This window comes from Diceros bicornis, chromosome 3 (genome assembly GCF_020826845.1).
Source record: "Diceros bicornis minor isolate mBicDic1 chromosome 3, mDicBic1.mat.cur, whole genome shotgun sequence".
NCBI lineage: Eukaryota > Metazoa > Chordata > Mammalia > Perissodactyla > Rhinocerotidae > Diceros > Diceros bicornis.
The window spans coordinates 77,107,153-77,121,811 of NC_080742.1; the positions used below are offsets into that span (position 1 = coordinate 77,107,153).

The 14,659-nt window shown below is 55.2% G+C and overlaps 1 protein-coding gene across 1 annotated transcript in view; it reads left to right on the forward strand.

Moving 5' to 3' along the window:
* The window catches only part of SND1 (staphylococcal nuclease and tudor domain containing 1), a 420,486-nt gene extending 406,729 nt beyond the window's left edge, over window positions 1-13,757 (forward strand). The window contains exons 18-24 of the mRNA XM_058529372.1: window positions 2,832-2,973; window positions 6,701-6,824; window positions 7,732-7,801; window positions 8,918-9,031; window positions 10,984-11,187; window positions 12,990-13,034; window positions 13,140-13,757. Coding sequence (XP_058385355.1) covers window positions 2,832-2,973; window positions 6,701-6,824; window positions 7,732-7,801; window positions 8,918-9,031; window positions 10,984-11,187; window positions 12,990-13,034; window positions 13,140-13,205 — 765 coding nt within the window. The 3' untranslated portion in view covers window positions 13,206-13,757. The remainder of the gene's footprint in view (window positions 1-2,831; window positions 2,974-6,700; window positions 6,825-7,731; window positions 7,802-8,917; window positions 9,032-10,983; window positions 11,188-12,989; window positions 13,035-13,139) is intronic.
* Window positions 13,758-14,659: the final 902 nt, after the last annotated feature.

The following is a 14,659-nucleotide window of genomic DNA, read 5'->3' on the forward strand; positions in this document are numbered from 1 at the left end:
TAGCTGGTTGCCTCCAACCCCCCAGGGGAAGAGGGAACTTGCAAGGCTCCAAAATTCCAGCTCTCTCTTAATGGACTTCCTTTATCTGAGGAGCGGCTCTCCCTCTGCTACCCTTTGGCAACCTCATGCTTCTGGTGTCTTCTCACCTCAGGAGGCAGCAGTGTACACTCACTGCTCCCCTCCTACCACCCAATGAGCTGTGGGACCTTGTCACAGGCCTGTCCCTATTACTGTCCTCCATGTGGGAGCAAGGGGCCCGAGGGCCATCCCTGAGGCTTTTGTTTGCATCATCCATGACCTCAAGCTTGCTGCCCAGCTGATCTTGCCAGGAAAGAAGCTCTACCCCCTCTCTCCAAGGAGAAAAACGTGATGCTGTCGCCTGAGGCGCTTTTACTTGAGGAGTCATTAGCAGTTTCTGCTCTCACCCTGTCAGTCAGTTCCCAATTCATCAACACCGCTGAGGAGCCTCCTTCCCCCACAGCCAAGGGAAGCAGGTTAGGATGGGAGCCCAGAACAGCTCTCAGGCTCGGGGCCCACTCAGAAGCCAGCGCAGGGGGCTCTGTCTCTCTAACATGCTTCGTGCTGGGAGAGGAGGAAGCAAGAAGGAAGCGAACGTGGGAGAGAGAAGAGCCCGCTGACTTGGTCTGGGGGCAGGGGGAGTGCAGACGCATTAGAGTGCGCTGGTGGAAAAAGGAGGCAGGGGACAGACAGCTGGGTCAGGAGGTCACAGTGGAGAGGGGACAGGGCTCCGCTCCACCTCACTTGAGCTGGTGTTGACAGTCTTGTCTCAGAGGCAGTGCAAGTCCCATCAATCCTCGGAGCTGCAAGGATCCCAGAGGGGCTGGGAGCCTAGATGTCGAGAGGAGTGTCTGGCTGAGTAGTCACTTCCTGGGGAACTTACAGCGAGGGGGGTCTGGGAGGAAAGCCTCAGCCTCCCTCAGCAGGATGTAGGCCGTGGAATTGGAAGTAACTGTGGCTGTCCCCCAAAGTGCTCTCAGCGGTCCGTGCCATGGCCTCTGATTGGAGAGGCCCTTTTACAGCATGTCCGAAAGCTAGAGACCCCCTTCCCCATAAGGGCAGGTGGGCCCTTGAGGGATTAGGTCAGGAGTCTCTGATCTGAGTGAATTGAAGCCCTGCCGCCTGCCTCCTCTCCTGGGGAGAGGCCAGGCCTGGTGATGAGGGAAGTGGCCCTGGTGATGGACAGGTGTTGGGGAAAGTGAGAGGGGTCAGGAGCTATTGTGGTTAGAGTCCAGCCCCAGACCAGGGGTCCACGGGTTCAGCCTCGGAAGGCAGAAAGCAGAGGGCACTGCTCTGTGGAGGGGGGCAGAAGTTTGGGCCTAGGTGATGTCTCTCCCATCCCCCTTGGCCACTTCCTGGCAGCCTCCCCTGGGCTTGGAAAGTCCCTGTTGCTCATTGAAGGTCTCAAGGCCCTTGTCGCCCCTTCTAAGGGAAGAACACACACTCACGCCACATTAAAGCCTAGAGTGTGGCCTCTGTAAGTGTGACCCCAGGTGGTTCAGTAATTGCAGCATTCCTGCCCTTCGGTTGCATCCTGATGCCACCAGGAGTCTGCACGTCAGCCGAGACACACCATCCCCGTGATCATGTGGTCAAACTACCTACCTCTTCTTGCAAGAGAAGGAAAGGAGAGCCAGAGAAGGCATGTGGCTTGACCAAAGTCACACAGCAAATTAAAGGGCAAAATGAAAAGACAAGAGCCCCTGTCTCTCACCTATAACTCTTCCCACTGCTCAGTGCAGCCTTCTGTCTCCAGAGCCAGGCTGCCTGTCTTTGAATTCTGGTTCCACTACCTCTAGCAAACGTGTGTGCCTCATTTGTAAGACAGGGTAATGCTAATACCTCCTCAAAGGGGTGTTATGAAGATTCAATGAATTACTATTTGGAGAATGTTTAGAATGGCCCCTGGCGCCTGTGTAGTAAGCATGTAAGTTTTTGGCCAATGCTTTCATCACCCCCCTGTTCCTGTGTGTGTCGGTGGGACGCCGTGTGTGGTCTAGTCCCCCATACTCCCCCACCCCCTTCCCACTGCTAAGCTGGAAAGCCACCTGCCTCCCCTGCTCTGACAGGCCTCACTACTGGGATAATCTCCTGGCCGCAGGATTGGACTTGACGTGCTGTCACGTCAAATCAGCTTCTGAACCGCTGCAGCCCTGGCAGTGCACGGCTGGGGGAGGAAGGGTGGAGGGGAGCGGCCCAGCTTCTGAGCTGGGGTCGGAGCGCCTGCTTGATGTGAGGAGGACAGAGAAGTTGCTGAGAAGAGGCATCCTTGCACGGATGAGCCCCTCCCCTCCAAGGCCCAGTGCTGTCACTTGGAGAGCCTCAGGAGTACCAGAGTCCCTGTGACAGTGGGAGGGCCTGGAGAGTTCAGAGTGACCCCTGCAGAACAATGTGGGGGAGGGAGACGGGGACCAGACTGACTCCAGCTCCAAGGTTCTCACACTCTGGTATGCACAAGATTCGCCTGGGAGCCTGTTTTTATTTTTGTTTTACTTTCTCCGGGACCCTTGTAACAGATCCTAATTTGGTAGGCCTAGAGTGGGACCCAGGGTTCTGCTTTTTTAATAAGCTCCCCAGTTGCTTCTGATGCCTGCCAGAGTGTGAGAAGTGCTGGGTCAGAACTTCAGAATAGTCTTTTTCCCCCACCAGAGGTAGGAGGGCTCCAGGGGCTCAGCCCAGCGTGATGTGAAGCACCCTGTGGTGACCCCCACACTCACCCCTGAGGTGACTCCATTGCCCAAAGCCCCCTTCCTGGTGTCCTCTCTGACTTCACTTCCTAATCGCCTGCTCCGCTCTGCTGACCACGCATGCAGGTCTGGGCCCACTATGAGGAGCAGCCTGTGGAGGACGTGACGCCCGTGCTGGAGGAGAAGGAGCGCTCGGCCAGCTACAAGCCAGTGTTTGTGACCGAGATCACCGACGACCTGCACTTCTACGTGCAGGATGTTGAGACCGGTGAGTACACAGGCCCAGCCCCAGGCGCTGCTGCCTCATAGCTCCTGGCATGGTCCAGCCCGCCTCCAGGGCCCCTCTGTGCAATGGGAGGAAGGGCTACAGCCCAGGGGTTCCAGAGACCTCCCCAGAATAGCTTATGGCTGCCCACTCCCCAGGCCCCGTCACGCCACTCTCTGGGCCCATGGGTTGTTTCACGCACTGCAAGCGAGCCCTGGAGTGGGCAAGGCTACGCAGGTTCTCTGAGGACTGGTGAGGTAACCAATTTTGTCTGGGTGGTGCTCTGAGACTCTTAGGTAATTGTTTTGCTCCCAGACACCCCTGGCTGGGTGGGCATGAGGATATGTAGCCCTCAGAGTCTATCAAGAAGCAGCGAACAGATTGTCTCCATGGGGTCTGGAAGCACGAACCGGTCTCTCTCCCTCTCAGCTTTTCTTGGCAGGAGGAGGAGGGGAGCCTCGGCTTGTCTCTGCTGGGATTTCTCCTTCTCTAGAGGTTACCGTAGCCCTGAGTGGTAGCCAGTTACCATGGAAACAAGCAGTGCTCTAGGGGAAGTGATCCCCAGGCAGTCTTTCTGAAGCACCCTTTCTCCACCCTCCTCCTGCCCTTGAGCACTGTGCACTGTGGCCAGGGTCCCCTAGGCAGAGACCTCAGGCTCCTGGAGGACAGAGGGCAGTAGACAGCTCTCGCAGCAGCTGTGCTGTGGCCCCTCCAGCCCAACTATCCACCTCCACTCCCTTGACTGTCTCTCCACCCTGACCTCCCTCCTCTCATTGCCACCCTGTGCAGGGAAACAGTTTAGTTAGGGGCAGAGGAAAAAGCTCTTACAGCCACCTCTGGGTCCAAGGAGCCAGCTCTTTGCAAGGCAGAGAGGGCTGAAAATGTCACTGGCGCTAAAGGCAGCCACATGGGTGGCAGGGTACAGCTCTGCCCAGCCTCCTCAGCTCCACCCCCAGGCCCACTCCAGATCGCCAGCAACCTCGTCTCAGCCACTTCCCCTCTAATGATATTTCCTAAGCAGCTGCTTTTGTGGCAGTGTCATTTCACCAAGAAAATCTGGCCATTCCTGGCCCTGGGCAGGCTATACTTGGGAGGGGAAAAACACCAGGGAGGGCTAGAGATGTTGCTGATCAGCCTTCAGGATTAGGTTCTCTTGAGGTCAGCTGCAATCCTGTTGAAAGCTCACCCAGCCGTTGTCTTGGGAACGAAGCCGAGAGGCAGCCAGCCTACGAGTCTGGGTGATGTGCCAGGGAAGGAGTGTGTGGTGGTCCAGGTAGGAAAGAGAGCTGTTCCTGAGCAGAGGAGCCAGCAAGAATGGCCTTTGTGGGGGCCGGCCCGCTGGCGCAAGCGGTTAAGTGCACGCACTCCACTGCAGCAGCCTGGGGTTCACTGATTCGGATCCTGAGCGCGCACCGACGCACCGCTTGGCAAGCCATGCTGTGGCGGCGTCCCATATAAAGTGGAGGAAGATGGGCACGGATGTTAGCTCAGGGCCAGTCTTCCTCAGCAAAAAAAGAGAAGGATTGGCAGATGTTAGCACAGGGCTGATCTTCCTCACAAAAAAAAAAAAATGGCCTTCGGGGAGCTTGAGGGAAAGAGGACTCAAAGAAGACTCTGCCCAGGATACGACGACTCCCAGGCAGTCTTCACCCAGCCTCCAGCACTGCTGGACAGGAGGACCCACCTTGAGTAAGAACAGAGCCCTGAAGTCTCTGGGGGACAAAGTGTGAGGGTTCAAGCCCTTCAACCACAAAGTCTCTGTGATCTCACAGGCTTCCTGTGACTGCCCTGCATCCCACCTCTCACAGCTCTCGGAAGCCAGGACACTGCAGTGAGTGGTAGCCAAGGCAAAAAGTAAGGAAAGAGAGAACTAAGGGGGAAACCATGTATTCTTTGAATATTGGAGGATAAGGGAGTGAGGTGCTTTGTGGCATGCCACCTGGAGAGTTGTGGTGGGCTCTAGAGAAAACCCTGCCCTCAGGTAGCTCCATAAAATCCAGTAAAATAAACCTCAGCATGCCCAGCCTCCCTCCTCTGAAACCTTTCTGTCTTGAGGGACATGCTCTCACCCTGTCTCCCTTCTCTTAATTAAAGCCTACCTTTGGGTAGAATCTGATGAAAACATTACCCTTAGCTATAAATGACCAACCAAGCTCTGTAAGGACCTCCCAGAGGGCTTTGCCTGTTTGTAGAAGGCAAAGTCTGCTTCTGTTGCCTTAGAGCAAAAAAATAAAAAATAAAAATAGACCAAGTATAGGAGGAACTTGTCTATGTAGAGGCTACTCCTTAGTCCCTGAAATTGTACAGTCTGTGGGCAAGGAACGCTCTCAGGAGAATTGTAGACGATTGAGCGCTGGGGCAGGGGAAGGGCAGCTGCTTCCTAAAAGTCCCTGTCTTGAAACCGAGTCTCATGAACGCTGGAACAGCGGCCCATGCAGAGGCCGGAGAGTGGACACGCGTCCTCAAGTGCATATGCAGAGTTCATCTTCAATACAGTTAAACTGTTAAGCACCCTGCATGCATCGGGGATTCTGCTAGGCCTTGTGAGAGGAACCAACCGAGTGAGCTATGGTCTGTGCCCTGAAGGAGCTCACAGTGTAGTGGAAGAAACATAAGTGCAGACAAGGAACTTACAAGGCCGACTGTGACAAGTGTACCAATAGCCAACATGTGTTAGGCACCTGTTGCAGTGTGGCCTTGGGCCCTGAAGACGGAGAGAGGAATCCCACACCTACACCACATGTACCCAGCCACCCTCACCTGGGAGAGCGAAGGGGGCACAACGGGTCTATTGCAGAGCTGGAATCTGGGCCAAGAGGGATGTAAAAGAGAAGCCACTGGGGACTGATGCTTAGCGGAGTGGGAGTGGGGAGTGTAGCAGGAAGGAGCCAGGGAGGGAACCTGAGAAGACCTTGGGTATTGCCAGACCTGGCGAAAAACAGCAGACAAGCAGTAGAGACTGATGACCCAAGGTCAGAGTGATTCAGGAATGACAAGGCAGGGAAGGAGATTCCCTCCCCCTAGTCGAAGAGGGCACTGAGTTGAGGGTGGGAGGGTGGAACCCCAGCCTGGCAGCACTAGAAGTTAAGTGCAGCACGTATGTCACAGGGTGACCGGAGTCGGAGTGGCCAGGTTTGAATATACTGAGACTGTGCCCTGCTCCCAGAATTGCTCCCCATCTTTCGTGGCTTGGATTCTGAGGCCCTTTCCTTTTCCAGGGTTGTAGGGGACCCATCCTTCATCTCTGCTTGTGCCCCTGGGAGACATTGTGAAGAATGGCTGCTGTCAGTTGCCACTTCTATGGCTCAGGCTAGGGCCGGTCCTTGTAGGAATGGGGTATGGGAGTCCCCTGGGAATGTTCCTGGGCTTTGGTTAAGGAGGTGGAGAAAGTGCCTTACTCCATGATCACTGACTTTCTCCATCTCCTTAACCAAAGCCCAGGAACATTCCCAAGGGCTTCCACAGTCTTGGCCAGTAGATTAGAGAGCTGAGTTTGTAAGACTCTATGTGCCTGAAGTCTCAGCAGGTCACCTTCCCACTTCTGAAGATAGCATGAAACCTCTTGAGCAGGGATCAAAGACAACTTCCCTGTGGGATAGGGGCAAGCCAGTACTGGGGGCACCCTACAGAACTCCACCTCCTGCCCACTTCCCAGGCTCATCTGCCTCATCCAGAGATGAGGCTCCAACGAACATGGCACCCAGGTCTCACTCCATCTTTTTCCCTGCAGGCACCCAGCTGGAGAAGCTGATGGAGAACATGCGAAATGACATCGCCAGCCATCCTCCTGTTGAGGGCTCCTACGCCCCCCGCCGGGGAGAATTCTGCATTGCCAAATTTGTAGATGGAGAATGGTAAGCCATGTGGATCTGAGCAAGGCGAAGAGTCGTAAGCAGGAGCAATAGCAGGCCTGTCTTCAGGGTACAGGCCTGCAGAGCTACCAGCCAGACTTGAGGCATTTGCCTTAGCAGCTTGGTTTCCACTGGGTGGTTGTTGTTGACCTTGGCCAGCTCTCCAGGGTGGCCCTCTTTATTGCCCAAGCCCCTCTGGGGCCTGTGCTTTGGCCATGATTCTCCTGCATTGCAGCCGGCGTCCCGAGTCCAGAAGTGGTGTGCCTCCTCTTCTCTCCTGGGAAACTCCGTGGGGGGGAGCCCTGGTTGACTGGGGCTCTCTGACTCACCCCTCACTCCACACAGGAAAAATGATGTCACGGGGTGAGGGTGGGGGCTGGTTCTCAGTGAGCCAAGACCAGCCGCCTGACTCTCCATCCCGCTGTCTGGGACATGAGCAGCAGCACTCACAGGCTGCAAGAAGGTCACTTATATCTGATCTACCAAGGGTAGGGCCTATGGCCTTCCCAGGGTGACGAAGTGACTTGGATGTGTTCCCTGCTGCGGCCTCCCAGACAGATCTGCTGGCTAATTACGGCTGCTGTTTAGTGTGCTGGGTTTAAACAGTAGACATCAATCTAGTCATTATTCTTGTTGCTTTATGCCCCAAGGACACATTAATCTGCTCCACATGCTCCCTTCTCCCTCCCTCTGCTCCCAGCTGTGCTCTGATTCCATTAGATGGTGGCCACAGCACCCCGAGCCTGGGCCTTGGTGGAGTCCGAGAACTGCCCTCTGTGACGCCCATGAGTGCTCACTCTGAGCCCTGGGCGGGGAAATGCTGTACCTCCTGCCCTGCCATTGCTGAGGCTCCAGGGAGACCAGACTCCTCAGGGCTGCCCCTTGAGCTCTGCCCATGATGCCATTGCAGGTACCGCGCCCGAGTAGAGAAAGTCGAGTCTCCTGCCAAAGTACACGTCTTCTACATTGACTACGGCAACGTGAGTGTGGGGGACCAGGAGGTGGATGAGTAGGCAAAGGAGGGGCCCCAAGTGGCTGCCAGGGGCCATTCTACACAGTAGCCCCTGAGGTCAAGTTCATCTGACCTCTCAAAGGTCCTCAGAGTTTAGGACTCCCTTAGTGACAGAACAGTGAGCATGTAACAGGCCAGTACTCCCGAGTAACCAGGCAAAACTGGTGTCTCTGGTCAGAGGCCTGTGAACACTGAGGGGTCTCCTGTCCAGGCCCCAAGGATGAGTGTCCAGCCACACCCATGGTTCCTCTTCTTCTGCCCACCTCTCTGAAGAGTGGGCCCATGACAGGCCCTCTACACCCTGTGGCTCCTGGTCCTCATGCTCGACTGGGTGCTTGTGTGCTGATCCCCAGCACCTCCCAAAAGCACCTCCCAAGGCCTGCTGGGAAGGGTCAGTCACAAGGTGGCAGAGTGACTGGCACCCTTGGGAGAAAAGCCCCTTGGCCTGGGCTTGGGAGTCTGTCAGCAATTCCTGGGAAATTCCCTGGGCACAGCAGCAAGCAGGGGAGAAAGTTGTTCAGAACCGTGCCGCTCCTGAAGTGTGGTGGTAGTTATCCACTCTCCTCAAGGACTAGGTTTGAGGGTCAGGAATACACGAAGGTCCTGCCAGGCTGGAGTTGCCCCATACACCTGGGCCAGAACCATGGGCAGGCTAGGAGGTTGCCAGGACCCCCATTTTTGTGTGTTCTTCCAGCTGGAGCACCCCCTGGCCTATGGGAAAGTAGTCAGGGAACCCGTGTCACAGAAGGAAGGCATTGGAAAGAACTGGAAACAGCCATTAGAGTCTAGTTATCAAACTGATTATTTTAGTAGGAGCCATGAGGTGTGCCAACACCAGGCTCAGGGTGAGAGGGTGTGTGTCACAGCTACCCACAGCTGCCTACTGCAGGGGCCAGCTGGGCATGTTCTCCCAAGGTGTGGCTGACTGGGCAAGCCTGTGTACCTGGCTCAGTGGAACCGAGGCATGAGGGAGTGGGGAGAGCCCTCAGTTAGAATTCCCAGAGGCATGGCCACAGGGAGTTGTCCTCTAAGAGCAAGTGGGTATTGAGTGTGTGATGCTGTTGGCCTCGTGTGTCCTCTGCAGAGAGAGATCCTGCCATCCACCCGCCTGGGTACCCTGCCACCTGCCTTCAGCACTCGTGTGCTGCCAGCTCAAGCCACAGAGTACGCCTTCGCTTTCATCCAGGTGCCCCAAGACGTGAGTCTGCATATCTTCCTTCCAAAGGGGACTGTCCAGTGACACTCAACCACTGCTGCAGCCCTCACAGGCTGATGGGAGAAGATGGAAGCAGTGATGAATGGTCTGTTCATAAGAGGACTCAAGAAATGGGAGTGACCGAGGCAGCTGAGGGAAGGTGCCACAGAGGAGGTGGCATTTGAGCACCTTAGCTACTGAAATGGGTGGGCCAGTGTGCGTTTGGGCAGAGACTAGTCCCCCACAGTCTGGTGTCAGGGACCTTGCAGGTGGTGGCAGGAGATGAGAGGAGCAAAGTAAGTCAAGGCCTGGGGATCGAGGCTTTGTCTGCCCTGGCAAGTTTATTCTTTGTATTGTGGGCGGGAGGGATTGTGGCAGAATTTTCAGCAGAGATATGACACGATCGAATCTGGGTTTTTTTGTTGTTTTTTTTTTGTGAGGAAGATCAGCCCTGAGCTAACATCCATGCTAATCCTCCTCTTTTTTGCTGAGGAAGACCAGCTCTGAGCTAACATCTATTGCCAATCCTCCTCCTTTTTTCCCCTAAAGCCCCAGTAGATAGTTGTATGTCATAGTTGCACGTCCTTCTAGTTGCTGTATGTGGGACACGGCCTCAGCATGGCCAGAGAAGCAGTGCGTCGGTGTGCGCCCGGGATCCGAACCGGGGCCGCCAGTAGTGGAGCGCACGCACTTAACCGCTAAGCCACGAGGCCAGCCCTCAAATCTGTTTTTGAAAGTTACTTCTGGTGGCATCGTCAGAGACTGGAAAGAATGGTTGGGAGACAATAGCAATTGCAAGTCCAGGCTAGAGACAGTGACAGCCAAACCGGGGCCATATAGTGGGGGCTGGAGAGAAAGGGCCAGTCTCAGCACCATCAGAAGGATGGGGGTGCAGGAGAGGTGGACTCTAAGGTGGCTCTGGGTTTCTCATGCGTGGATATGTTGCTGTTGGCCAAGATAGGGGGGACGAGAAGGAGCAAATTAGGGCTATGGGAGCTCCAGGCGGCTTTCTAGTGTTCAGTTTGGAAAGTGAGATAAGACCTAGAGTCATGCCATACTCAAGTAGTTAAAACCATGGGAGTGTCCAAGGGTGAGTATTTGGAAGATGGGATGGGGAGGAAGTGCTGGCATTCCCCGGACCTGAGGAGGCAGAGCCTGGGGCAGAATGTGCATCCAGAGAGGAGGAGCGGAGAGAGGAGAACCTGTTCACAGGGTTGCAGACGCCACCCAGTTTCTGGAAGAGGAGAGCCTGCCTGCTGTGTCCAGCTCCTCCAGGAGATCAGGCAGGCTGAAGCTGAGGCTGAAGGGGTGCCCTTGGCTTTCAGCATGGGGGAGGTCCTTGTGCACAGAGCGAGAGCAGTCTGAACCAGCATGGCTGGAGCTGCCGCCAGATGCAGGGTGCTAAGGGATGAATGGAAGGCTAGAAATGAGCACCACAGAAAATGTTCTGCCTTTTCACAAACTATACTGAAGGGCAGAAGAGAAACAACAGGAGATGTTGATAACATAAGTCAAGGGGCAGTCTGCGGGGTTGGGGAGACATGAGCAGGGAGAGAACCTGAGATGACAGTGAAGGCTGTGAGGGGTCACTGTGCTGGAGCAAGGCCCTGTAGAGGAGACGATGGGGGCCCGGGCAGCAAGTGGAGGATTGGTTTGGGATGGAAAAAATGCCGCTTTTCCTCAGAGAGACAGCGCAGATGGGTGGGGGTATAAGGGTAGGGGAGGAGGGTGGGATGATATGCCGGTAGGCCTGGGGCGGGGAGGACAGAAAGGCAGAGGCGGGCAGTAGTGTCCAGAGCCTGTTTCCTCCCTCATTAGGATCTCAGTGGAGAGTGAGCTGCCGGCATCCGCCAGGCAGGCTTTCTTCAAGGTCTGTGAACAGGACCTGGGGCCCACATGGCCGGCTTTTGCTTGCACTTATCTCTCCCACTAACCTGGGTATGTCCCTGCTCCAGGAGGATGCTCGAACAGACGCCGTGGACAGCGTGGTACGAGATATTCAGAACACTCAGTGCCTGCTCAACGTGGAACACCTGAGCGCTGGCTGCCCCCACGTCACCCTGCAGTTTGCTGATTCCAAAGGGGATGTGGGGCTGGGCTTGGTGAAGGAGGGACTGGTCATGGTGGAGGTGCGCAAGGAGAAACAGTTCCAGAAAGTGGTATGTGATAGGGAGGCAGGCCACCCACTGTGGGAACAGGCCCCTAGCCTCTCCCCTACCACCACTGTCATGGAGTGAGACTGGGGACTGCACCAAGAGCCAGTGAGGGAGCAGGGAACCCCCCATCCTGCTGCTCTGGTGGGGAAAGATAATGGATTTGGGTTTTTTGGGGTTTTTAAAAAGAAAAGCTAATTACATCCCAAATTAATTGGCTGCGGGTTTGGCTGAGACTACAGGGGAAAGTTTCCCTTTGCATGTACCCTCAGGTGACAGGCTAGAAAGCTTTGCCGGGGGTGGCCTGGAGAGGGTCACAGCCTGTCCTGCTGTCTCGCCCATTCTCACTTCCTTCTCTCTGCCGTACGATTTCCAAGTCCATAACCAGCTACTAGCACACAGTGCCACCCGGAGCCAGAGGCGTCCAGGAGGCAGCCAAGGGGCCCGAAGGGACTGTGCCGCAGCACCATCTAGCCTGTTTGAGTAGCCCCCATAGTTTGGAGCTGGGCCTGAGTCCTGCCTCCACCACTCATGACATGTCTGCCCTAGACATCAACCTTTCAGAGCCTGGGTCTCCCGCTCATGAAGCAAGGAGAGCACCACCAGCCTTGCTGCTTCTTGGGGGGACTGCGAGGATCCGGGCTGACACCTGGGAAGCCACTTTTCGCTGTTCATTATCGATCATTAGGATCAGGCCTTTCCCATTCAGCGCCGTACTCATCCCAGTCTCGCACCAAGCCACAGCTGAGGCCCCACGACACACCAGCCTCGAGGGACAGGCTGGTGGGAAGCTCATGCCCTTCTGTAGTGTCACCTTCTCGAGGCAGGAGGGGATTAGAGGGTGGTGGCAGCACCCAACCCCTCCCCATGCTCCCTCAGAGAGGAGGGGTGAGAGCACCAGGGTTGAAACCAGTATTCTTCTCTCTTCACTGTGCCCATTGCTTCCTCTTCTCATAGGCCCTCTCTTGCCTTTCCTCTCTTCCCCACTATGACTTGGCAGTTTGTGGATCTGTGGCGCTGGCTATGCAAGTTGATAATTCATTTGGAACAAGACCCCAGTGTGAATTGCTAGTATGTCTCCTCTGGACAGGAGAAGCCTGACCCCTAGTCCTCCCCCTGGAGGCCCACAGGTTCCTGAGATTGCTCCTAGGTATTAGCTTAAGTTTCCCTGTAGATTAGAGATCTTAGTGTCCCTGTATAAAGCTACCTATAATGTCTCTGGTGTCTAGAAAATTCCTTTGCCCAATATCGGAGATAAACACTTAATGTATTCATTCATTCATTGAGTCTTTCAGCAAAACTTTATTGAGGGCCTACATCTCGGTGAACAAGAGACAACACTCCTGCACTATGGAGCTTGCATTCAAGCATGAGGAGACAAACAATAAAAATAAATATATTAATTCAATGAAATAGAATGTTAGAAGATAAGTGCAATGGCAAAAGAGAAAATAGAAGCAAAGGGAATCAGGAGTGTGTAGGACAGGGTGGCCGTAATTTTAAATGAGGTCATTTGAGGCCTCGTTAAGAAGGTGATACTTTGTCAAAGACTTGAAGGGGCAGGATAGGTAGCCAGGTGGACATGACGTGGAAGAGCATGTCAGGCAGATGGAACAGCCAGCTCGGAGGCGAGAAACAGCAAGGAGACCAATGTGACTGTGCACTTGGATTTTACTCTGAGGGAGCTGGGGATCCATTGAGCAGGGGAGTAACGTGGACCTGACCTGGATATTCTGCAGCGTCACTCTGGCTGCTCAGTTGCAAATACCACCGTCTTGACTACTCCCTTTCTTTTCTTGTCCCTCCAGATCACAGAATACCTAAACGCCCAGGAGTCAGCCAAGAGCGCCAGGGTGAGTTTTCGCCTCAGGAGCCCCAGAGGGTGCTGAGAGAGGAGGCCTGGCCCTCTGGGTTCCCTGAGTTCCCTCCTTGACCAGCTATTTTCTGTTTCCTCACAGCTGAACCTGTGGCGCTACGGAGACTTCCGAGCCGATGACGCAGATGAGTTTGGCTACAGCCGCTAAGGAGGGAATCTGGTCTGGCCCCCAGCACAGCTCACGCCAGTACCTCTTCCTCCACCAGGAGGGTGTTTTCAGCTCCAGACCCCAGATCAGGGGTGTAGTTTGGGTCCAGCTTTGCTTCAGTGTATGGAAATGTCTTGTAGGGCAGCATCTGGGCTGGGGGTGGGGTGGGGGGAGCCCGAAGCTTTCAAAGAGCAGGCCATTGTCTTCTGAGATGACGGGAACTGCCATCCACAGTCTCTCCCAGCTGATTTTGTGCTTTTATTTGGGGGTTTATGGTTTTTTAAAAATTGTCCTCAAATCAGGAAGAAACATGAAAGACTTTGTCCTAATGGAGGATGTAATCCTGGCACTCGAGGCCAGCTGCCAGCTGGCACCCCACTTCTATCCCAGACTGCCCATCTTCCCAGGTCTCTGCCCAGCTGTGGATTATGTGATTTGTCTGATATGTCCATTCTCAAATGCCAGCGTGTCCACATCTGCCCCCTCGCCAGCCCTCCCCCGTTCTGTATTTAAAGCTTTCGAGGCCCAATAAAATAGTACCTGCTGTCTGCAGCCCATGTTGGTCATGGTGGAGCCCAGAGCCTGGAATCTCAGCAGCCCCAGCCAGGAGGAGACCTGGGCACTTCAATGACCCCCAGGGTCGTCATCCACGTGCCTGGCCACATCCCCTAGGAACATAGCCAGTCAGGGGAAGCAGGTCAGGTCTTCAGAGTTCCTGGCAACTCCTGGGGCCTGGTGGGCATCACCATGGCCATCATGCAGAAGACTAGAGAGTTCTCTTTTGACTCACAGTCTGACTCACACGTGACCACCCTCAAGAACCTTAGAGATTTAGAGCAGCTCGGCCAGCAGTGCCCAGGACTGTCCACCTATGGAAGGCCGGGGTCCGTCTCACCCCAGCAGGGGGCCAGAGGGGACTTGTTGAGGGAAATGAGGTGATTTCTTTCTTCCTGCTGTGGCTGGAGTAATGGCTAACCCCAGACAGGCTGGCACAACATGGGTTAAGAATGAGGGCCCCTGGTGCCTGCCAAGCTCCCTCTACAGTGTGTGTTCATTGGAGAATGGAGCTGCAGGACAGGGGTGCTCTGAGAGGGGTCAGGGCTGCTGGCCAAGGAGAGGCCTGTCTCTGCAGGTTGGCTCTTGCTCTGTTTGACTTGACAAGGTATCCCCCAAGTCCTCGAGGTAGAGCTGGCCATGGAGCTCAGAAACCCTAGGCTACTCCTAGCCCCTAAGGGAGGAGGGAGACTGGAGAGTGGGCACCGTGGTGTGCAATGAGGAGCCTGTCCTGCTACTTAGGGAATGCCCGGGAGAGAGAGGTGTGTGTGTGGTGAGGAGGTCACCCCTCCTGGTATCTGCCGTGTCCAGGGGATCTTCCTGTTCTCCCACCCCCCCACGCCCTCATCCTTGTGGTCCTGCCCATCCCAGTCACATACTCTGGCCCCGCTTCTGGCAGC